The following is a 26,217-nucleotide window of genomic DNA, read 5'->3' on the forward strand; positions in this document are numbered from 1 at the left end:
CAAAAAAATCTAATTGATAAAAGTTTTATAAAGGCTTAAAATCTGACCTCTATGGCTGAAGTTACCAAGTTCAGAAAAGCTATGCAGAGTGGATACTGTCCAGAAACACACTCTTGGGCTGCCACCTGTTTCCCTAGAATTCCAACATTTACACATGCTCCACTGTAGGGAAGAAAATATTACGTTTTTATTTTGCAAATTTTCCCACTTTAAAACAAAAGAAAAGGATCATAAGAATACTGCATACCTATTACACATACTTGCCTTTTTTCACAAGATCCACCCACATGACATCTGATTAAATCTATTCTAGTTATAATACAGCAATTAAAAATTGTCTTCTAACATTACAATAATTAAAGGCTTATTTCATTTACATTTCTTGATAATATACTTTAATTAAATTGTAGGCCTATTCTGCAATCTAAAAAACATATTTGAATCACTATGCAAAAAGTTTTGGTGAGGCTATGTCTTTGTACTTTCTGGATCAACTCCAAACTCACACACCATTCAACCACTTTACCAATACAGCTAAAGGGTTAATTGATTAGTACTTTAACCTATATAACCTAAACAACATTTATATTTGTATGCCACATTAAATTTTTTACTGATATTCAGTCTTTATATCTAAAAAAAATTTTGTAATTTAAGTATAGGCTTAAACACATCTTAACTCTGCTTGAAGATACACTTGATGACGTAACTTTGAGCAGAACTGTTCATTTCCAAGTATACTAAAAGATGCAAGTAATTTTTTTGTTTTAGTATATACAAATTGGATGGTATAAAAAAGAACGTCTTATTAATGTAATTAATGTTTATTTGGTTTATGATTTCTGCTGGAAAAGCATTTTTAATAGGAATTCCTTAATATTTTTTAACTCTTTATGAAAAACTTTATATGATATATATTAGTTAATTCATGTGCTTGAAGAAACAGTATTTCAATCAAGTTTTCCATCATCATTAATACATAGGTCTCAAGATGGAAATCTGTGAATATGTTTAACAGTGAATTTACTATTCAGATGTTTATTGTTGAAGTAGTTCAAAAACTACCAACATGTTCAACTTCATCAAAGTAATGAAAGTATCATCTGCATACTTTCTATAGCAAACTGGCATACCCTGTACTGAACAATCTTCCACCCAAGCTTTTTCATGGTGACACAAAAACAAATAAGCAAATGATGGAGCCAATCTAGTTCCAATAGCAACTCACCTGGTTTTTCAAACACCTCACAGTTAATCTGGAAATGTGATTCTTTAATGACATTACTTACAAGTTCTTGAAACTTTTATTTGTGTGTGTGGAAATTTCATTTGATTATTATAATTATAATAAGGTAATTCTGTAAACAAATTGAAGACTCTTCTAGTTATATATTGGTGTGTAAGAACTCTGTGTCAAAACTAGCACAATAAAAATCTTTTTTGGAATTTATTTTTTATTCTTCAAAATTATTTTTATAGTTACTAATTTCTAATTAAAGATTTTAACAACTTAACTGAGAACACAACTAGTTCACAACTGTATATACCTATACAATACTGTCTAATTGGACAACGTTTTTAAGAATTTTAGGAACTCCAGAAATAACACCTGCATGAGAACCAACTGGTTCTAATGTATGATATTTATTACTTCTCAGTAAATTATATACATTTCTTTTTACAAGCACCTTTGTAATTTAAGTCTTTTTGATTTTGGATAGATCTTTATCTCACCTCACAAATTTAGTATTATCACATAACATTTCCATAACATTTCTTTGACTTCATTAACATAGTTTTATTAAAAACAATCACACTATTTTCTTTACCAGATTTTATAATAACTATCTCTTCATTACTAATTAGCCTTTTGAAGGCTAAAAATTCCTCTTTAATTATTTTCATAAGTTTTCTTCCAGGATTACAATCATTTTAAGTTCAAAGATAGTTTATTAATCAATAGATTCAAACTTGAATGACATGAACAGAACAGTGCAACTTATTTATTTAAAAAAATTCAAGGTTAAGCACAAACCATATTAGTCACATATTAATTTTAATTCCTATTCATTACAATTCTTTCAAATTTGTCTTGGAAAGATAATTTACAGTTTAAATGTATCTCAGAACAGCTGGTATGGTTATTAACACTTTTAATAATAAAGCAGAGAACAATGTTTCAACCTTCCTAGGTCATCTTCATGCTAACAAAGAGAGAGTTTGCAACTTCCATTGCTGGGCACATGCCCTATGTATTTCTTATATTTTCCCAATTAGAAACCTTAAATAAATGTTTACCCTGCAAGACTGGAAAAAGTGGTGGCTGTTCCTGTTAGAAATGGTAAGAAACTTAGTTGGATAAGTTGATTCCAAATTCTTTGAGGCTTGTGGGTGACCAAAAGTCCGATGATGTCTAGACACACTGCCAATAGCTTGATGGGTGGCACTGAGAGGGGAGAAAACCTGAAACAAAAATTAAAATTGCATTTTAGTAATACCTTCACAATCTACTTACAATTATTAAACCATGATGAGATTTTTATGAATAATATTATGTTATTAAATTTATAAAAGTAAGAATGAGATGTTATTAATGTATAAAAGAAAGCTAAAAAATTACATGGAATATATAACAAAAAAACAATTTTGGGGCAAAATTAGTAATTTTAGGTACATAAATGGCAACTTAAAAACGTATTTAATAAAACTAATATAAAAAACCTTCACAAACAAATTAGATTATGAAACATTTAAGCCTAAAAATGAAGCCCTTAATTGCAACATTATATGATTTTGTCATATACAAATAAAATTTGAATAGTACAAAGTTGTTATTGTCATTAATGTCCAAGAGATCAGGAAATTATAACTAGTGAAAAGTTTTACCTACTGGTGTAAAGGAATATTTAAATCTTACCTCTGAAATGCTGTAAACAATTCACTTATAATGTCTGTCAACTGTCTATATGTACTGATATCAGACTTCAAAACTGACCACGTCAAAATTCCAATGTCTGTTATTTTTTCTATAGATTCTTGGGTCATATAGCCTAAGAAATATAATTTTGTTTTACCAATAATCTAAAACACAAACTATTGACTTACAGATGTTTACAAAGATATTCCCTCCAATTTGCTTCTCCATAACTTAATATCGTTTTTTATAGTAATCAGTCTTATCTCTCTTACATCTTCCTTTGAAAAGTATGGCAAACAATTGTAAAATTTCTACTTACAATAAATTTTCAACAGCATTAATAACTTAGAGTCTTTATATTAAAAAACAAACTGAAGTCATTCTCAAGCAAAATATAAAATTCAACCTATTCTTAACAAATTAAATTCTAAATCGTTTTTATCTTGAGAAAATGAAACTTAAATAAAACACTTGTAATATGGTACTTTCAGACAGTAATGATTTACCTCTTAGAGTGAAAAGATAGATCTACTGAATAATGGGAGATTTATCATGATGATTACTGTGGAATAATTCCATATTTTCCAAATAAACAATTTCACAAGAAATAAAGAAAGACTAAACACTTGTGTAAAATCACAATAAACAATCTTTACTTAAACAAACACAGAGAAAAGTTCGACTTGCCACACTGTGCAGTCACTTTTACTGAAGAGTTAGACGTGAAGTTGTTCTAACTTATTCAGACAAGGTCTTGCATAAGACCAACTCTGGTGCTATCATATTCCAGACCTAACACATCTCAAGATATTTAGTTAACATTAAACTTAACTAGTGCTAACCACATGTCTGGTCATTTCCTCATAAAATAACTTGACTGCCAATGGAAAGATAACTGTCTATTTCACATACTACAGAGAAGACCTTGCAGTTATCTTTACCATGGGAAGGCAAAAAGTGTTACTCTAGGTGAACAAGACAGAACAATAAGTAGCTAAATAAATATTAACTTAATACCTTTTTGACCAATGTGTTAGGTGGAAACTGCACTTACCTGCACAAATGAATTTGAAAAATTCCTATCTTAATACAAGAAGGTAGAATACACATGGTATCCTTAAATCCACAATATTATTAGGGAAAAATAAAAGAAATTGGAATTTAAGTAACAAACACCAATTTCTTTTCCAACTCAAAATTACTACACCAATAATGATGTCTGACATTGGAACAGTAATGTTTTTAGTGTTAACTTTTGTGAAACACAATTACTGAATTAACACTTATACACTTAAAATTTTTTTCACTCTCATCATAATAAAAATTAGAAATTAAATCTCTCACTACAAGCAGATAAAAGAGCATATCACAAAGTATTACATTCAAAATATAATTACATTACTTTATTATCATGCTAAACAAATAAATGTGCATCAAAAAAGTGGCTAATAAACTAAATTTTAATATTATATAAAGTTTAAATCATTGATTTTATAAGGGAAGATTTAAAAAATTATCAGCTACATCCTAATATGAGAACTGTAACATTTGCCCGCTAGGTACCCTCTGTTCTCTAATTTATTTACCATCCCTCCCAGAAGTACAAAATTTGATTACATTATTTATTATAATATATATATATATATAATTATACAGGCAAAGAAAATTCTTATAGCCTTCAATCTTATTGTTTATGGAGACGTAAAAAATCAAAACCCTCTTGTCACATCCTTTCTTTACCAATAGTTATCTCTGATGTTTTATACTATATTATGTAAAACTAATTTAAAACCAAATTTAGAGTTAGAGAAAATAAAATATATAGCTTTACTAAAAAAAAAAAGATTTATTTAGAATCAATTACTTAGATCAGTCACCACTTTGACTCCATATATTCATAAAGTTTTCATAAAAATTCTGATATTTTTGTAAACAAAAGACTTATAATGTTTACAGAAAATCTGTGAAATTTCATAAAGATACACAAAACATATTAAAAGTTATGGTGGTAAAAAAACTCTAAAGGTCAATTGGGATCAAAATTTGAGTCATACTGACCAAGTCTCTGGCAGAAGAATTACACCAAAGTGAATTATCCCACAGAAACTGTGATCTTGTTCTTTCATGTAAGCTTCAACTGAAAGTGTATAAAATTCTCACACATAAAATTGTACTAAATATATTAATGTAACTTCCCTCTGACCTTACAGCTAATGGGTTATAATTAACAAATTATCAAACATTGGATTAAAGGTAAGTTTTTGTTGTTGTTTTTTTTTTTTACTTGATGATACCAGGTTGAGTCTGCAAAACACATCTTCATTTCACTGTTTTAAAAGTAATTTACATGTATATACTTATACACCCACACACAATGTTAAAAGGTTTTCACATACTACAAAATATCATACCTGCACCATGAGCCAACTGCTTCAATTTAATATTCAATTCACACAGACACACCTGCCATCCATTCACAACCTTGTGCCACTGAATTAGCTGGAAGCCTTTGGTATCTACAGAAAACAAAATTTAAAGGTCAGTATGTGTCAAAACAATCACTTCAAGAAGGTTTCTGACCTGACTTCTTTAAGTTATGATGGTAAATGGCACGAATGATGCTGCTTTGCATATATAAGATTCAGTCAAGTTCTTGTTCTGGATCAAACAGTTTTCACGTAAGAGGTCATCAAAGTATTTTTCATGGGACAAAATCACAATCCATATTAGGCATAAAATGATAAATTAAGCTTTTTGTAAATTTAAAAAATTCAGGATTATAACTGTGGCAGAAGTTATTTATAAATATCTTTTCTTCTAGCTACATATTACCAAACAAAGCTTTCATCACTTTGCTCAGATGAGTTTAGCAATTCTGCTGAACAAGGGCCAACTTAGTTTAAACAGTTGAAAAAAATAGAAAGCATTTTCATTACAAATTTAGATCTACCCAATGACTTCTCAAAGCTGGGATATATGCAATGTCATCACACCATGGCGACTGTGGTTGAGAAAAAGTGGTTTGCAAAAACTGACAAAACTAAACTTGTATTAAGTTATAAGGTCCAATTTAATTTGTTGATTGTTGATACATTGTTCAAAACATTTTGGCTTTCCTTCTTTGGGACTATGAGTGATGTTTTATGCTCAGAAAAATCAGAAACACTAATGTTTTGTTCACAACACAGTGAAATCAACTCATAACCAAAATTGATAATTAAAAACAATTCATATGTAAATTATATAAATAAAACTTTTTTTAAATTAGTTTTAATAATGAACTATCTAAACTAACTTGTTAAGTAGCATTTAATTTCACATTATCTTCTCTTAATGCCTTACATAAAAATATATAAAATTTACTTCTTACCTAATCTAATCCTGAGTCTGAATAATATATACATGTGTATGTGCATTTTTATAGCAAAAATGTTTAACATTAGCAAAACTTACCCATTTGAGACAAGATCATGCCACGAGTTCCTCTAGGTAGCACCAAGGAATCTACATACAACAAACAATCAAAGAATTTAAAAAATGTGGAAATTTATAATATCGAAAAATAAAACAGCATCAAGAGGTATATTAGAAATATAATGTGCTATTTATTTTTAGCAATCATATAATAAGAAACATATGTTATGACATACAAAAATTATTAAGAAATAACACAACAAATAAAACCAAACAGCTGAATGAAGAATATAATCATGTTCAAACATGCACATACACACACGTTACAATTTAATGTTTCTCAGTATAAAGTGTGAATATGGTAAACTAGTTGCTTAGCATAGAAATTAATATGAAGTAAAACTAAGGCCAGTTTAAGCCAGTGACTCATGATTATTATGTAGATGCTTTAGTCAAACTAAAACTACCAAGTCTACTGAATGCCACAGGCCTCAGTTTTCACTTTATTATTTATAAGCATGTAGTTTTTGACAGAATTCTTAAGCTATATTTGTTAGCTTGTAAAGCCCTGAATCTATTAATGTGAACTTTATTTCATAAATGAATAAAATAGCATGTACATGTAATGTTTAAAAGAAATCTAAAAATGTGAAAACTAAGACTTCAGTAGAATTTAAAACTTATTAGAGTAGGTGATTAACTTCATTACCTATGAATATTAATTAGATAAAGTTAAAACTATTATACAAAATAAAACTGAGCTGGACAATTCAAATGTTTAGAGCCATTACTACTGCTTCAGACACCATAATAATACCCATTACCTCCCAGAGATATTCATATAATCATAAAAATTTGACACCCATACTACATAATCTAATTCTAGAAAGACAGTTATAGGAGATTACTCATTGGTTCCTATAATACAAACTTATTGCATAAATAAAATGCAATATCTACACACTCAAAAGTGATAGTTAGCTATGTTTTTTGCAAAACTTAGACCAAACATATAATGACCTGGAATATTTGTGTAGAAAACAAAATCTATAACTTTGGCCAAACACAATAATAACAGTTTTCACCAGATTAAATACAATAATACTGCAGAAAAAAAATATCTAAATGAAACTAATCTCCTACCCAATTACTTTGGAACAACTTTTAACAACACTCATTCTCCTACCTGTAATCCATCAAATCAACAAACAATCAATGACTATGTTAAAAGCAATCCACATTTATACACTCCAAACTTCCCAGTACACAACACACTAACAAATTACAATAATATCCTAAATTACAAAATAACTAAAGCTGAAAAAATATTCAGCCCCTGGCCATGAGGGGATCAGAAATATAATCTTAAAGAAAGCCTTGAACTACCTACTCATTCACCTCACTAATTTATGAGCCTATCACTATTATGAGGATACTTTCCACACACATTGAAAAAAGCAATTACAACAGCTATTGTCAAAGAACCAACAATCACATGTAATTCAAAAAAATATTAGACCAATTAGTTTTCTTAGCTGTTTGAGAAAGCTAATAAAAAATTACTGCTCAAATACTTCTTTACTACTGTAAAACCAACAATCTTCTATCAAAGGTACAGAATTCATTCAAAAAAAAAAGACGAAATATGGACCACCTTACATATCTCACAAAAGCCATTTACAGGTCTTTTAATAATAATCAAGCCATGATCGCAGCCTTTCCAGATGAGCATAAAGCCTTTTATAACATTTGTTACAATACCATAATATACAAATTTAGTGCTATGAATATTAACCAAACATTAACGAGATGGGTACCAAACTTCCTAACCAAGAGCACACCTGCAGTAAAAATCAATGACACTTTCTTACAAAACATTTAATAATTCAACTGGCATAATGAATGGTTCTCTTTTGTCACCACTACTCTATATTATTTTGTGATCAACATACCTTACCCTGAACTAACAAATATTTACTTCTCCAAATATTCAAATGAAATTACTGTTTAGTTTTCCTAGAAATCTAATAAACACCATGACTCACACAAAAATCATTAAATGCTAAAATTAAGTGATGTAATGACTGAAAGGTCCTTTCAAACTTGCTCAAAACTCAAGGCATAATATTTCATCACAAATTGAATAAACATTTGAAAAAGTGGAAAAAAATTAAACTAAAATTAGGCAACACAGACATTACAATAAACTCTAGTGCCAAATTTCAACAAAAACTTACATTAGTAGAGCATAAGATATTTTAAAATTCATGAGTTAATTGGCAATTGCATTAACCACTCAAGACTTATCACTGGACAAAATAAAAGTTGTTCAGTGAAAACTATCATAAACATTAATAAAACATACATTCATTCAGTCATAAAATATGAATACCAAGTCACCTACAAAATGTCAAACAATATTCTCAACTAAGTCTAGTTTCAACAGAACAAGACCTTAAGATTAGCTACAAGGATTCCAAGATACAATCCAATAAACTATCTACACAAAGCAGGCAATATTCCTCCTCTTAAAGAAATACTATGTAAACTAACCCACAATTACTATCATAAGGTAAAAGCAAACCTTCTTACATTAACACTTCATATGATTTCTAGTGCACACTATAAGATATTATCCCCTTATACACCTCAAACAAAATAAATAATAATGCTCTTCTATAACAGGTACTTCATACTCGTGTTCTTTATTTATTTTAATCACGTTTTCCCTCCTAGCCAGGGCACAGGACACTTGCCCTTTGAAAGTGGGTTTTCTCAAGGTACTCCCCTTTCCCCTTGATGTTTGGATCTTTGTATTTGTATTCATAGGCCTTTGTCATCCTTTGCTTCTTCCTACTGTGCAAACACTGAATGTGTGAGTGTTGTTCTTTTACTAAGTTAATTTCAAAAACCTTCCCAGTATGTAGGGCAAAGGAAAATAAACAATTCTGAATACCCTTGCCTAAAAACTAAATACAGTGGTACCTGAGTTCTTGAATGACTCCCTCTCAAACAATTTGGTTTTCGGACATATTGTTTGAGAAAACAATGCCTTGGTTGTCAAACATAAACTCGGTTCTTGATCCAAGCTATCGTGGCCTGAACCCCTGAAATAACCTGATTGATGACCCAAACAACACTTCGACCATTTTCGGCCCACGCCAAGCTTGCCCAAAACATTTTACCCACACCCCCACTAATATCTGCTGTGAACATTCTCGTTTTTCGTTTTTTTTTCTCTAAATATTCTGATTAAATAAGCCACCATGGTGTTAAAGAAGGATAATAAAAGCATCAAACCAAAAAGAAAAGTTGTTAGAGCCACAATAGAGGTGAAAAAAGATTTCATAGTGAAGTATGAGAGTGGTGTTCGCATGTCTGACCTTGCTACATAGTTTGGTGTGGTAAAGTCTACAGTCTGCACCATACTGAAAAATAAAGAGGTCATCACAGGAGCTGATGTTGCAAAAGGAGTGACAGTGCTTACGAAACAAAGATTGCAAACAATGGAAAAGGTAGAAAAACTGTTGTTGATTTGGCTAAACGAAAAACAGTTAGTTGGTGATAGCATTTCTGAGACCATCATTTGAAAGAAAGCAAAGCAGTTGTATGCTGACCTCCTGAAAAACACCCCTGGAACAAGTGCTGATACAAGTGTTGCCTTTAAGGCTAGTAGGAGGTGGTTTCAAAAATTTAGAAAGAGAAGTGGCATACATAGTGTGGTGAGACATGGGGAGGGTGCCAGTTCTAACAAAGACGCTGCTGATAAATTTGTTAGGGAATTTAAGGACTATGTAGAAGCTGAGGGTTTTATTCCCTAACAAGTGTTCAACTGTGATGAAACAGGCCTCTTTTGGAAGAAAATGCCAAAGAGGACCTACATCACCAAGGAGGAAAAGTCACTACTAGGACACAAGCCAATGAAAAACAGGCTAACTCTACTGTTATATAGTAATGCAAGTGGGGACTTAAAATTTAAGACTTTGCTTGTATACTATTCTGAGAACCAGAGGGTTTTTAATAAAAATAATGTCCTGAAAAGTAAACTAAATGTCATGTGGAGGGCTAATAGTAAAGTATGGGTAACCAGGCAATTTTTTTATGGAGTGGGTCCATGAAGTGTTTGCTCCAAGTGTAAAGAATTACCTCATGGAAAAACAGCTGCCACTCAAGGGTCTTCTTGTGATGGACAATGCACCTGCTAACCCACCAGGCTTGAAGGACGCATTGGTGGAGGAGTACAGTTTCATTACGGTGAAGCTCTTGCCCCCTAACATGACTCCTCTTATTCAGCCCATGGACCAGCAGGAAGCTCTACACCAAAGCACTGTTTCAAAGTTAACCCTCAGAGAGTTCTGGAAAAATCACTTTAATATCCTCCATTGCTTGACGATCATAGGCAAAGCCTGGAGGGAAGTGTCTTTGAGGACCATGAACTCGGCCTGGAAGAAATTGTGGCCAGACTCAGTAGCAAATAGAAACTTTGAAGGCTTTGAGGCTGAGCCTGTTGTCAAGGATATTGCCTCACTAAGCAAGTGTATGGGCTTGAATGTGAGTGGTGATGATGTGGAGGAGTTGGTGGAAGACCACAACACTGAGCTCACCACAGAAGAACTCCAAGATCTTCAGAAGGAGCAGCAACAGAAGGCAACTGAGGAAGTGTCTTCAGATAAGGAGGAGGGTTGGGAGGATGTTCCTAGTTCACTAATCAAGGAAATGTGTGGAAAATGGGGAGAGTTACAAAGTTTTGTGGAAAAACTTCACCCTGACAAAGCTGTAGCAAACTGCAGCATAAACCTTTTCAATGACAATGCCATGTCTTACTTCAGAAACATTTTAAAATACAGGCAGAAACAAACCTCAGTAGAAAAGTTTTTAGTGAAAAATAGGTACAGTGAGTCTCAAGCAGGCTGTATTGGTGCAAAGAGACAGAAAAGAGAAAGAACCCCAGAAGGAAAGTTAACCGACATTTTTATGGAAGGTGACTCCCCTTCCAAACAATAATAACTCTCCTACTATCCACGTTCCTCACCACCTTTCACTTACGCCATCAGCTCTCCTCGGCACAGGTAAAGTGCAGTTAAATTTTCATTTATTGTTTTTTTATTGTGTTTATAGTTTTTGTGGTTGACTTTATGCATGTAAGTATTATTATACAGGTATAAATAAACAATATTTTTACTTAAAATGCTTCATAATGCGTAATTTTTGGAGGTCTGTAACGGATTAATTTAATTTACAGTATTTCTTATGGGAAAAATTGATTCGATTTTCAAACAGCCTTCTGGAACGGATTAAGTTTGAGAACCAAGGTACCACTGTATCTGTCCCAGATAAACAGATGTTAAATAAGTGGTAAATAAAAATTGGTGTTTCTGATTATTTCAAATATTCAACCATTATGTGTGAAGATATATTAGTTGAATGTTATCACTTAATTACCTCAATGGCACAAAGCTGTATACAGCAATTGCAAACAGACTGGTAGTTTCATGCAAGTTTGTTTCACAGAGTTTACCAAAAATAACTGCACTAATAATTAAGTTGTCCCTAATGATATTGCTAGTCATCCTGTACAAAACAGAATATCAGAGTAAACTCTGTTAATGGAACTTAACTTGGTTATCGTAGTATATAATCATAATGATGACATTAGGGAAATGGCAAGTAACAAATATCTTTTCTCCTTCAACACATCTGAGGTTTCTTCTTTATATTCTAAACATGCCAATAGTAGTAACCTAAAGAACCAAACTGATATCTTTAATTGACATCTAGTACATTATCCAGGTAAAAAACAGCAAGTAAGATTTTCCAGATACACTGTCTAGAATATGAATGAAGAGAATCCATTATTAACTTTCATGAGCTACAAAGTTTCCAGTATTCAACAGCTTACCAGTATCATAAGGAAATCTGTTCTGTACTAGTTGCCATACCCCTCCTTCTTCTGTAATCATCTTATCACGTATATCAACATTTTCCAAATATTCAGTAAACACTGGGAAATTCTTTAGTGTTGCAATTACCTACAAAATAATGAATCATTCGAAGTAGCAAATAAAACTATCAATACTAAGACAAGTTAGAAAAATCAAGTACTTATACTGAGATAGCTAATAAAGTTTCACCAAGGTCCCTCATCATTTATTACTTTCTGCTTTAATTAGTAATTTTGATTAAAAAAAAAGTTTCAGTACCTCATTTCAGATGGGAAGATTTGACTTCAGTGTAACAAAATGACAGAATGCTTTGTAATGTCATGTATGCTTAGCTTCTCTTACAGAAGTTATTTCAATAAACACATTACTTCAAGTTTCCATTTCTTTCCCATCAGTAAAATGTTTACTTCTTTTTCTACTGATAAGTTAGTTAATCAGAATATTATATTTGCAAGTTATACATGTGTGAAAAGAAATCTAGATTTTAAAACGGTTTATTTCACTAAATCATTTTTGTCACTCTAGTCATTAAAATGGGATCCATTTGGAAATAGAATCTTACAAACAAAAATTCCTTGAGCACCAGTTTAATGTATACCCCTATATTAATGACTACAAAAATCAATTACATCATCAGAATCAATGTTCATATTGCTACTATGGACACTTTTTAACATTTAACTTTTACTGAATTCTTCTCACACACAAGTAGCTTTCATTTTTTTTCTGGTAACAAAATGCAGATGGTTTTGTTCTGTTTTCCAGTTTATCTAAAGTTGTCTAAATATCATAGCACCTTTATTTATAATGAATTTAAAAAAAAAAGACCTTTTATATGTGATCCTACGTGTTAACTCTTCTGCAAAAGTCTTTATCTATAATATGTAAAAAATAATCCTTTTTCATTAAATAGGTGAAAGATATTGTGTTATGAGAACCAAAATCACATATTATAATAATAACTAATTAATATGTCAAACCAAATCATGTGCTATAATAATCCATTATTATGCCAAGCAAAATCATTTGTTATAATACCTCATGAATATGTAAAACAAACTTATGCTATTATAACTTATTACCATGTTAGACAAAATAGAAATGAAAAAAATCAAAATAGAAACAAGAAATAGGGACTGGCACTATAGATGCTGCTGCCAGAAGAAAGAAAATCAAAACTACTTATCAGATTTAATACAAGAAAACATGATTGATCAGTGCATGGCTAATGGTCAGCTCAAGTTAATAAACAGATTAACAATGGTAATAGTGATGAGAGGGTGTAACAAATATCAATATGTTGCAAAAGTCATAATATTTCAATATGGGAAAGGTACCTTGGGGACAAAAAAGTGAAGGTTCAATGAAACATTGGGTGCAGTAATGTAGCAGTACGAATCAGTCTAGTATCCAATGATCAAAAGACAGGCAAGGTATGTCTGTGCATGCTAACTGATGGAACAGTGAGAAAGTTTTCCACAACTAAAAATAAAGGTGGATACTCCATATTATGAAGGAGACCTTGAAGTTATGTGCATCAAAGAACCAATACCTGACTTGGTGATGAGAAATATACCAAGTAGTAGAAATTTCGAGGAACTAGACAGAAAGAAGATTGATGAAGCATCTTCTGTCACCACCAGATCTCAAGAAAAGAAAAGCAAACAAGTGTCCAAAGGTGACATCCCAAATACAGGTTGTCAGGAATTCAAGGAAACACAGATGAAAGTTCTTTCAGTGCAGACATTTTGTGACTGTGTCTAGAAGAAAGTCCAGCACAAGAAAAAGGGGAAAGATACTTAGAGAATAGAAAACTAGAAGGGAGTACTATATTGAACCTGTCAAAGTAGTTATGCTGGAGAAATTAAACTGATTATAATACCAACAGAATACCAAACTCAAGTGATGAAGTTAGCTCATAAATAAATGAAAACAGCAAACAGAATCACTAATAACTTCCACTGGCTGGGAATCATGGTAGATGCGAGTACATTCTGCAGATCATATGATATCTGCCAAAGGACAATACATAGAGGAAATGTAGGCAAAGTGCCACTAGGGAGGTGCCTCTCATAGAAGAGCCAATCACTAAAGACCATTAGTGCCTGTGTTTGACAAATGCAACTGGTAAGTGCTGACAGAATTCAACTGTGCAACATGTTATCCAGAAGCAACAGCACTGGTGAAGATAGAAACAGAGAGTAGCAGAAGCCCTCCTGGAATAGTTTTCCATGAGAAATCCTGAGTGACAGAGAAACCCAGTTTACTTTAGAACTGATAAGAAAACATGTAGACTCATAAGCACTCAGCAGCTCTTTAGCATCCTGCACAATTCTGAATGTAATGGATTTTATAGGTTTTCCGAGAGAAATCCTGAGTTTCAGAGAAACCCAGTTCATTTCAGAACTGATGAGGAAACATGTGGACTCATTAGCTCTTTAGCATACCACACAATTCTGAATGTAATGGACTTTGTAGGAAATTCAATGGAGTTTTGATAAGAATGCTAAAGAAGATGATTGGTTGGTTGACATTTACTGGTGCAAAGCAACTGGGCTATCTGCACCAAATGAAAATTGTAAAAGTAAAACTGATGTAAAATGTAAAAATTAATGAAAGTAAAACTAAAGAAACTTCAAAAATCAAGGAAAAACTTAAGAGTTAAAAAGGCCATTGTAGCTAGAAAATTTAAAAACACAAGTAATTTGGAAAATATCACCATTGCCAACAGTACTGTCCAGCATCAGGAGTAAACCCATGGATAAAACTTGTCTAAAATGGTCTCATCATTCACAGTCATAATAATGGTATAACAGCAAAATGTAGGCTATTGTGACTTGAGTGTCACAAAGGCCACATACTGGTGTATCAGTCCCAGAAAAGAGAAAACAATAAGTTAAAAACTTTGACTAATGAGCAACATTGAACACTATGTGGATGACATTCTGACACACTGTGAGAAGAGAAGACCAACTGGAGAGAAAAAGAGCTGTTCTGGCAACTGAGAGCAGCAGGCCTCACTATCAAGCCATCCAAGTGCTACATCAGATATTCTTCAAAGAATTTTGTTGGATATAAAGTGGGGGATCAAAAGATAGCCATGGAAAAGAACAGATACTCTACATACAAGACACACCAGCTCCGATGACCAACCAGCAAATCAAATCCTTCCTGGAGTTAGCAAGATACCACAAGAATTTCATTCAAAATTATGCTGAAATTACTGCACCATTAACTGACATGACCAACAAAGGCTTGCTCAACAAGGTGAAATAGGAATGACCACACCAGGTGGCATTCCAGAAATTAAAGAAAATGTTGGGAAGTTCATCAATTCTTCGAATGCTTGACTTCAACAAACCATTCATTATCTAGGTTGATGCTTTAGATATTGGAATTAAGACAGTACTCTCACAAGAACATGAAGAAAGACTGTTTCCAGTAACATATACAAGTAAAAAGCTGTTAAATATTTAGAATAATCAGTTCATGATTGAAAAAGAGTATATGGCTATCATAATTGCCATTCGAAAGTTCTAGAACTATCTACACTGAAAGGAGTTCATCATAGAAACAGACTACTAATCACTTGCATACATTCAGAGGTGTAATGATTATGAGGTGAGCATTGTATCTTCAGATCTACAGGGTCTGCATTGAAGCTACCAAAGGAATTGCAAATGTTGGATCAAAATATATGAGCACATATTGTGTTTGAGCTCAGAACAGTCTTTGTATATAGTTTAACAAAAAAACAAGAAAAACTGTAAATGTTTCTTTTGAAGAGGAATTTATGTCAAGATATAAAACTGTTTAATGTAAATATTTATTTATTTATTGAGTAAATATTTTATAATTGTTTACTTTTGTTCATAACAAGAGCGTTAGAAGCAATTATTTTCAAGTAAACGTTATGACAAGTTTAGTTATGTAACCATGTAAGAGTTGTACATTGTGTTTGTAACTCACTGATGTTGAGATTATCAACACTGCATGAAATTTATTGATGTCAAAGATATAACAAGCAAAAGATTATGTAACAAACATATAAATAGGGTAAGATGAGTGAGAAAAGTAGATATACATACAAAGACAGAGCAGACAAGAAACAATAAAATCATGCAAAAGAAACATCCGGACAGAGAAGGATTAATATAGGCCCAAATTTTGATACATATTTGAGTGAGACTAATGGTGTTGAAAGTGATAATAATATTTCATTAAAGAGAAAATGAACCTATTTGTGTGAACTTTGACAGAAAAATAGACATTTACTGTAAGTAGGCCTAAATACAAAAAAAAAGAAGCAGATGATTTTAGAAGTACAAGACAGCCATGGTAAGTCAATGAAATGTGAGCAAACTTCTAAAGATTCTAAAATAACTGAATAGGCCTAAACCCTAACTATTGTTATTTTTATCCTGTATGTGATTTTTTTTTTCAGTGTACTAGAATTACTGGTTATATCCTATTATTTTTCTACTACAAAGCTCATTATGTGTGATAATACCAAATCTTCATGTTTGAGGTGAAAGACCAGAAATTGTTCCCAAGTTTATTTTTTACCTCATGTTCCACAGTTATTACAGTTTCTAAATAATTTCAATCTTAGAGCTTACATCATTTACTGCTACAAATTTGTGCTAAAACTGTCTTCCAATGTTATTTTTTATTAATGAATAACTTAAATCCTATCTAATGTCAGTAACTGGTTATATTTGGGACACATGGGGTATTTATATCTTGAAAAGTAGGCTATTAGAAACAGCAGAACTACAAATATTTACATTTATGAAACCCTACTTTTGACAAGAAGAAAAGAACTATAACGTTTATGAAATGTCTGTAATCATATATAGTGTAAAGAATATGTTGTACGTATATTAATTAGTTCCAAATTGATATTTTTTGAAAAGCAGTAAATTGGGTGCTGTTTATTTTTTTAATTTATCACCACCAAGTCACAGACAGCTAATGTAGAATCATTTTTAACCCAATAATAACACTCATATTATTTAACCTTACTAAATACAACTACTATATATAATAGTAAGATGAATAAACTTCATGATTTTCACACTACAAAACTAGCTGACTTGTGAAAACTTGCAAAATAAGGATTTTTGTTAGAAATGTGGTTCACTACTTTATGACAATGTGTAGAGAAAGCTTTCACTACAACTATAAGAATTGAAACTTAAAAAAATTATGTACAAGGTTTGTACCCTTGATCAAGAACAAACTTTCAAGACTTTTCTAGAAGTTTCAAGGGTAAAATTATCTATTCTCTAGGTCTTAAAGGAAAACATCTTAAATTCCACTGGCACATTAAAATCAAACACAAGTATTCCCAAAATCTATTAATCCTGCTTTGTGATCATATATAGTGTAAAGAATATGTTGTACATATATTAATTAGTTCCAAATTGATATTTTTTGAAAAGCAGTAAAGTGGGTGCTGTTTATTTTTTTAATTTATCACCACCAAGTCACAGACAGCTAATGTAGAATCATTTTTAACCCAATAATAACACTCATATTATTTAACCTACTTACTAAATACAACTACTATATATAATAGTATTATTATTAATTATTAAATTAATTATTATTATTATTATGATTATTAAATGACAGTGTTAGATAAAAGCTACTTATTTTAAAATTCTCATTAAAAATGCTAGAATTAATAATAAGCAAACAAATTATATAAAAAACAATGAATAAATGACACACTAATCTGCTATGCAAAACATGTAAGTATATATTATATAAACTGTTTAATAAAGAACAATGCAATTAAAGCAGAAGTTTTGACTTATATAAGTCTACAAAGTGTGTGTAATTGCTTTACAGTACTTTATGTACACTAAAAGAAACAAATAAGTTGCTATAATGTTAGAATACTTTGTGACAACTTGTAGGACTTGCTTGTGCTAGAGCACTCAGTAAATGCATTAAAGGTCGTAATTGTATAGGAAAAGCGCCCATGTCAGCCTGCAGGAGAACACCACACCCTGATGTTAGTCCCTGACAAGAGAGAATGGAAAGATACATGTAAATCCATAAAGTTGAACACTTTAAATCAACTTAAAAGTATTATTAAAATATTGAAGGCAATAAATAATATTAAAAGTTGAAGAATGAAACTGTTTATTACTGACCTCTACAACTTTTTAAATAATTTTATACAGCAGTGCCTCACTAATACCAAATATGATGTGCAATAAAACTTTGAAATGCTTTTTCCATGATATAATAAATGAGTACATTTATTCAAACTATTTGATTTGTTTGTTTGAATTTCGTGCAAAGCTACACAAGGGCTACCTGTGCTAGCCTTCCCTAATTTAGCAGTGTAAGACTAGAGGGAAGGCAACTAGTCACTACCACTCACTTCCAACTCTTGGGCTACTCTTTTACTAACAAATATGGGACTTGCCTTAACATTATAATGCCCCTATTGTTGAATGGGTGAGTATGTTTGGTGTGAAGGTAATTCAAACCCGCAACCCTCAGATTACAAGTTGAGCACCTTAGCCACCTGGCCATGCCAGGCCAATATTGAAACTGTTAACTTCAAAGTTGGTACTAATTGATTTTCAGCTGGTAATTTATTTTAATATATTTTGATTGTTTCACTTTACAGCTTATTCAGGAACATTTTATTAAAAAAAACAAACAACATAACTAATAATACAAAGCTTCAAATAGTCTAAAAAATAAATAAAAGAAAATCTAGTTTTCATTGACACAATAAAATCAGTTTACAATTTACATCAATATGCATCTTCTGAGAGACAAGTTAGTGTTGTTATTTTTAAATTATTCCTTAACAATTTTAGAGCAAAAACAAAATGACAACTTATGTTTTAGGAACTGCATTTTTTTAACACATTCAACTGAAACATAATTAAATGTTTTTCAGCCTTGTATTTCTAAAACAATTTTTAAATTTTATATAACAAACAGCATTTCCTTAAATTTAATTGCATGTTGATTTTACGACTACCATAATATTAAAATACTTTCCAACTACAGCTTATATGTGCCACAACACAAGATTTTCTCACCTTCTCCCAAAATTCCTCAGCAACATTTTGGTACTTCAAGAGACATTCTGCAAGCTTGTGAATTGACTACATGAAAACAATAAAACATAATAAAGCCTAAAATAAAACAAAATAATTATGGTCCAGATTTGGGCAGAGCTTTAAATATTGATCATTATATGTCTTTTACACCTAGTATTCACTTACACATCTCTAGTTCAGTTTTCTGCATATAATCTATTTATTCAACAAATATAAATTAAATTTAAGTACTTATGAATAAATAGTATTCACACATATGCATTTATACTTATATACACTCTTGTGCAAATTAATTGATACAAATGGTAATTTTACAATATTTTCAGCATGGAGGCTGGTGTAGGCTCGCTGGACCTGCTGATTTCCTTTAATAGTCATTTTTTCACACAGGTGGCATCATTAGCTGTGTTTTCCAGTACAGTCGATCTATTTTTGGGATATATGACAAAATTTTGATGAATATTACATCATTCAAAATTGCGTTAGAAGGGCAAGGAGACCAGTCAAAAAACAACTTCTTACCAACTCAATGAAGAAAAAACAGTATTAACATGGTCTGAAATACAAGAACTGGATGCAAGGACAATGGAGGAAGGTGTTATTCAGTGACAAGACTCATTTCTTTGTACAGGGTCAAAGAAGTCTGCATGTTTGCAGATCTCCAGGTGAGAAACTTCAAGAATCTCACATCAATCAGCTTGAAGAAGATGTTTTGGGGCTTTTTCAGCTACTTTGGCATTGGAGGCTTACATATCATAAGCTTGAAAAAGAGATTTCCAGATGGATCTGGCATTTTTCAGCAAGATCTGGCTCCGTGCCACACATCAAAACTTGTGAAGAATTTTATGACTACAATACGAATAAAGGTGCTGGAGTGGCTTGGAAACTCTCCAGACTTAAATCCTATTGAAAATCTTTGGGCAATTTGTAAAGAAAGACTTCAGGGAAAAGACTGTACTACAAAAGATAAGCTAATTGAGGCCATAACTGAGGTGTGGTACCACAATCCAAAAATTAGTAAAGATTGCAGTCAACTCGTGGACTCGATGCCAAAGTGGATTAATGATCTCCTGAAAAATAAAGGTGGTCATATCATATATTAATTTGTGAGTAATTTTTGGATTCTCAGAAATAAAACAAAAAATTGAAAAAATCGTAATTTTCCGTCTTGTTTCAATTAATTTGCACAATTGTGTATGTATCTAATATACAGTATTAAAATGTCATTGTCCTTAACAAAATGATGGTACATTAGATTTCAGGTTTGAACTTTGTAGGCCCCTTTTACTGTATAATTAAAATGTCTTCAAAATGTGTTATTCTCCTACTCAGCTGCAAAGTGCATATCTGCCAGCATCTCTGGACAACTTTATTATGAATGTATGTCAATAAACTTAGCACAAAAACATAATTTATAATTCAAATGTTAATGTCATACATATTTCGATTTTTTAACTTAAAAAGAAAATATTTAATATCTCATTCTTCACTTCTCTGTATCATGTGATACATCTGTGAGCCAAATTGCCCACTTCAGATTTTATCTTTTACACCTTGTTCATCTGAGTTTGGCACAAATTAAGTTGTAATGTAAATTTCTCTCTTATCTTAATGATTTACTAAAACATAACTAAGAGTTTTATATATTTATGTGGTTTTCAAACCAGGTGTTACTGTTGGCTGGATACAGCATAATGCCTTATGCATTAATTTATCAACTCTTTGGGTGCACATTTTTCAGTATATTCAGGTTCATATAAATGTCTAATTAGATCAAGCATATCTCTAAAACGAACTGAAAAAACTGCCAAAGATGTGTTTGGAAACAACTGTTCAGTACAACCTAAAGATTAAAAATATGTAAATAATGAGACCTAATTTTCTTATCTGATGATGTCACACCTTCAATATAATCACCATATCTGAGAAAGTTGTAATTTATTCTGTTTTCTTCTGATCTGACACAAATAAATCACTTCATTTCATAAAAATTAGCTGACACTTATTATTCACTTTCCGCATTTATTTTTTTTTGTTGAAAACCTCTTTAAACAGCCAAATTAAATTATATTTATGACAGTCTTTTAAAAGCAACTTTCATCACCATCTTCACCTTTACCTGCATAGAGTGACCATTCAAGAACATATCTATTTGACTCAGATAATACAAAAACCTCAAATCTCCATTTATCTGGTTTCTTGGGATCATACTGTTTCAAAACACTTCAACCCTTTGGATGCAGTTGTTATTTCATCCAATGCCAATTCCTTTTTTGAACCAAATGGTTGTGCAAACTTGGGAATAAACATGTCAATCAGTGAGTGCACATTGAAAAATTTGTCATGACAAGAATCACTCTGTCAACTGAATCACTGCTATTTATAAAGTGCAGGAAACTCAAAATCAACTCAAATCTATCCCTGTTGAGGACATGACAGAAACCATGTGTAAAGTGGCAGCTGAGATAATCATCTTTGCAGGTTAGGCTTTATTGATTTTGTTCAATCAATTCATATTTATATGTAAAATTTAAACTGCATCATGTGGATGTGATATGGCAATGGATGCAAGTAAAAGGTTAACTGTATAGGAGAGATTACTGCTATATATGAAAACAAATCAGAAAATATATTTATTAAAAGAAAAAAAGTTTAAACAGTGAATAAGTAACTTTAAATTAACAATCAAAACTGATTAGAAAAGAACTACGTCACTCAACTTATTCCTCATTTTTAACTATTCTTTTCATTACACTCAGATTACGTCTGTAAAGACCCTACAATCAAGTATGCTTCTTGTGTACAGAAACTCATAGATAAAGCACATAATGTTACAAAAATAAACACTTAGGATGTTTCAGAAGTCATTCAAATGAAACATGAAACTTAAATGAAAATAAATATTTTATTCTCACCATGCAGTTCATTTTTCTGGTGCTTTAGTAGAAATATTTTGTTAAAAAATCAAGTTTTTTGTGTACAATGTACTTTTTGTGTTTATTAAAAGATGGACAAATTTTGTAAAGATACACAAAGTAAATTAATCATCAAATTAATGAGTTATTAAAACCAGTAACAGCCTATATAATTCATATAATATAAATATATCAATACAAACTTGCATAATTTTTTTTAATCTGTGGCATACCAGTTTAAAGTACATGGACAGACTTAGTCTCAAATTATATATTTATGTAATTTCAGGTCCACCGTGAGATTACAAAACCTCTTTACTCTTTTCAACACCTTGTCCTATACATAAACTGGGACATATAAAGTCAATCAAAAATATCTTTCTGTCTTAAACAAAGAACACTCAGACCTTTTAACTGCTAATCACAAATGGTGTTACTTCATCATTAATGCTTTGATATCAAGCTTAACTTCAAATTAAGCACTACCAAGTGCAACTTACATAGTTTAAGTTAACTCTTTTGCAACAGGCTAAGTATAATATATTCAGTTTGTATAGATTATATAGGTAAAAAACGGCTGATATAGGTATAGAAAGCACTAATAGAGGAGTGAACAACTTTTCAACCTTCTTCAGTCATCGTTAGGTTCACAAAGAAAGAAAGGGTTACTGACTGGTAGCTGACCACATGTTTGAAAAAGGTTGTGTAATTGAGTGTAGGAATGTAGAGGGCATGCTTAGATGTTGGATTATATTTATTAATATAGGTATAAAAGTGTTCCTTTGTATTGGTTTATTTTGGACTTGAGTTGTTGTATAAGTAAGGCTTCTTTAATTTTGCATTTGTTTATGTTTGTTTCTTTATTTAATATTTGGGTGTTTTCTATGGTTATGTTGTGTTTACTTGATTTGCACTGTTCAAAAAACATGTGAAGGTGACTATTTGTATTCTTTTAATCTGGTTTCCATTTTTCTATTTGTTTCTCCAATATAGAAGTCATGGCAGTTGTCACATTGTATTTTATAAATAATGTTGGTGTGGTGTTTGTCAGTGATAGACCTTAGTTTTGTGTTTGGCTTTTGAATAAATTTGGTATTAACTGGAATGTCATATTTTGTTACTAGTTTTTGCCAAATGTTGGTTATTTTTCTGCTGATGTCGGGAATATATGGTATGCAGCAGTATATGGTTTCATGATTTTTTTAAATCATGAGGTATATTAACTTTTGCTAAAAATCAACTAACAAAAGTGAATATACCCCACGATTTAAAAAATCATGAAACCATATTCTGCTGCGTACCATATATTCCCTTATACAACAACTCAAGCCCAAAATAAACCAATACAAAAGAACACCTTTATACCTATATTAATAAATATATCCAACATCTAAGCATGCCCTCTACATTTCTATATACAAATACACAACTGCCTTAAAACATGTGGTCAGCTATCGATCAGTTACCTCTTTCTTTCTTTATTAACCTGACGATGATGGAAGAAGGTCGAAACATTGTTCGCTCCTCTACATAGTGCTTTCTCTACCCATACCAGCTGTTTTTACATATATAATTTTCTCTGCAAGTGGTTTTTTCTTGTCATCACAAGTTTGTACAGATGTTAAGTAGATATATTATAACTTTTAATTCAGTATGAGCTTCTTCACAAAACTTGGTATACCTTTAGTAAATGTTACAAGTCAAATCAAATTTTTCACTGAAGTATTTTTACTTAAGTTTTTTTATAAATATGTCAAGTCAGTTGCATTACTAGTCCACTCATGTTACGATTAAAAATACTATTCTTCATCCCCAAAATATCAAATTTCTGTTGCAAAACCTCCTAATTACATTTCAAACATTTGTTTTCAGTAAAACCATATCTTATCAGTTACTTAATGATGTACTTGAGTCTTCAGACTGTAGACTAATTCCAAAAGTATAATAAAAAGACAAGTTGTAAAATTAGAAATAAAATGAGCACGTGTTTTTTTCATTATTATTGGTCACAAAGTTTCAAAGTACTTCTCTTACAAGTTTGAATTGCTATACATTTCACATTTATTTTCTGTGTTTTACTATCTATAATTAAAGTAAAACCCCGCTGAAAATAAACCAATAAATTACTGCTTGCTTCAGAAGACTGTTTATATATGATGCCATCATAATATAATACCACTGAAAGCAACAAAGCATATGCAAAAAGATAGTGGAGTCAGCTCCTGTTCTGAGAACAGGATGTCTACTGTATCAGATTATATATGTTAAAATGTTTTCTTGGAAAATTCAGAGTAATCACACTGCACTTAGAATCAGTGAAAACATTTACACTAACACCAGAATGTGTAATTTATCAGCTTATGTATGTATCTTGCTATGTTTATTTTATGATTTTTCCAGAGTAATAATTCTGTACTTTGAACTTGTCAAAATTTTTATTATATAGTTTGGTTCTGATACAATAACAATGTAAATCTTTGAATATTGGTAATTGTATTGGAATGTATACAATTTAGCAGCACAAATGTACAAAGATATTATTTATCAACCAATAAAATCTCAGTATTCTATCTTTGTGTAATCTCAACAGGAGAGAAGAAGGCACCTGTTTAGTTTTGCAAGGATTATAAGTATAGCCTTCATTGCAAAACATTCTTACTTCTGCAGCTAAAGTGTAGTTTAGAAGTTATGTTACAGTTGTGAAACATACCAAGTCGTTATTTACTCTTACCTTGAAGTTATCATTATTTATAATATATACACAGAATTTATGTTCAGTAAGTTCAGTGTATAGTTGTTGATCTAAGTTCAGTGTAGCTATTTCTGTATTTTAGCATATGATGTATTGCTTCTCAAATCAATGAAACATCACAGAATACATATTATTTACATGTAATGTGTTTTTCTCCTTCTAGAAATGGATAAATAGTCAGTAAAAAGAAAAAATCTCTTTCCGAATAAGAGATTTAGTTCCTCTTAGCTCTTTTTCTCCTGGTGAAGAAGAAACATTTCAGTCAGAGAAACTGGATGTTGAAGTATATGGTGCTTCAATTTCAATGCCTCTAACTGAATCTGTTTACAAACCCAATGGCCACTAAATATTGAACAAACTCTTCTTGACTCATTTGAATGAGGACATTCTGGATTTCCCAGTACCAGGTGCAACATCACATCACCACCACAGGGAAGAGAGAGAGAGTTAAAGACAGTAGAGGAATGGGTAAAGCTTCAATGAGCACTATCATTAATCCCTCTTCATAGAAGCCTCTTGTGTGTATTAACAGTTAAAGTTTAAAATCACAAGAGAAGATGAAAAACAGACACCTTTATCCAACAGAGGTGAACCAGTCTCCTGACAGGCCACTTATATGGATAAACCAATGCAAATTTTCAAACTCCTTTCCACAATGGAAGCTCTGTACCTATTTGTAGGTGAAACAAACAGACATACTCATAAAACACAAGTAAACCAAAATGAACTACCTGAAAAAAAAAGCAATGTGGAAAGATGTTACTGTGGAGGATACTGTAGTTTATTCTGCCCTAATTACAGTTATGTAACTTAAGCCTTATCCTTTTATTTCTAACTATTGGTCTACCTATCTTTCACAATTCTTGGTTTACTAAACTATTTTCTAGGGACAGGTTTTTAGTTATCCATAAATACTTACATTTTAATAACAACTCTAACACTCTTCCTAGGACTGACCCTAACCATGATAACTTTTTAAGGTTAGACCTGTAACAGACCTTCTTCTGACATCCTTTGTTTCTCACTATTCTTCTAATAGGAAACTCTCTGCAGATGAGCAAATGTTAGGTACAACATATAGGATTGGTTTCTTCCAACATCTCCCAAAAACCTATCAAGTTGTGGGTCCTGTCAAGTGCTGTAAGTGGATACTGTTTAAAGTTCAAGACCTACACAGATAAGG

The 26,217-nt window shown here is 31.4% G+C and overlaps 1 protein-coding gene across 12 annotated transcripts in view; it reads right to left on the reverse strand.

Annotated features, from left to right (window-relative positions):
* Positions 1-26,217, reverse strand: part of Nup188 (nuclear pore complex protein Nup188) — a 173,289-nt gene that overhangs the window by 89,123 nt on the left and 57,949 nt on the right. For 10 of the 12 annotated variants that reach the window (XM_076452093.1, XM_076452112.1, XM_076452121.1 and 7 more), the window contains 8 exons: positions 19,347-19,412; positions 18,181-18,303; positions 12,231-12,360; positions 6,371-6,421; positions 5,329-5,433; positions 2,918-3,050; positions 2,299-2,463; positions 48-162 (listed from right to left, as the gene is read on the reverse strand). In XM_076452093.1, coding sequence (XP_076308208.1) covers positions 48-162; positions 2,299-2,463; positions 2,918-3,050; positions 5,329-5,433; positions 6,371-6,421; positions 12,231-12,360; positions 18,181-18,303; positions 19,347-19,412 — 888 coding nt within the window. The remainder of the gene's footprint in view (positions 1-47; positions 163-2,298; positions 2,464-2,917; positions 3,051-5,328; positions 5,434-6,370; positions 6,422-12,230; positions 12,361-18,180; positions 18,304-19,346; positions 19,413-26,217) is intronic. The other 2 variants (XM_076452137.1, XM_076452103.1) reach the window with 1 other exon arrangement.

Source organism: Tachypleus tridentatus, chromosome 1 (genome assembly GCF_004210375.1).
Source record: "Tachypleus tridentatus isolate NWPU-2018 chromosome 1, ASM421037v1, whole genome shotgun sequence".
NCBI classification, from domain to species: domain Eukaryota; kingdom Metazoa; phylum Arthropoda; class Merostomata; order Xiphosura; family Limulidae; genus Tachypleus; species Tachypleus tridentatus.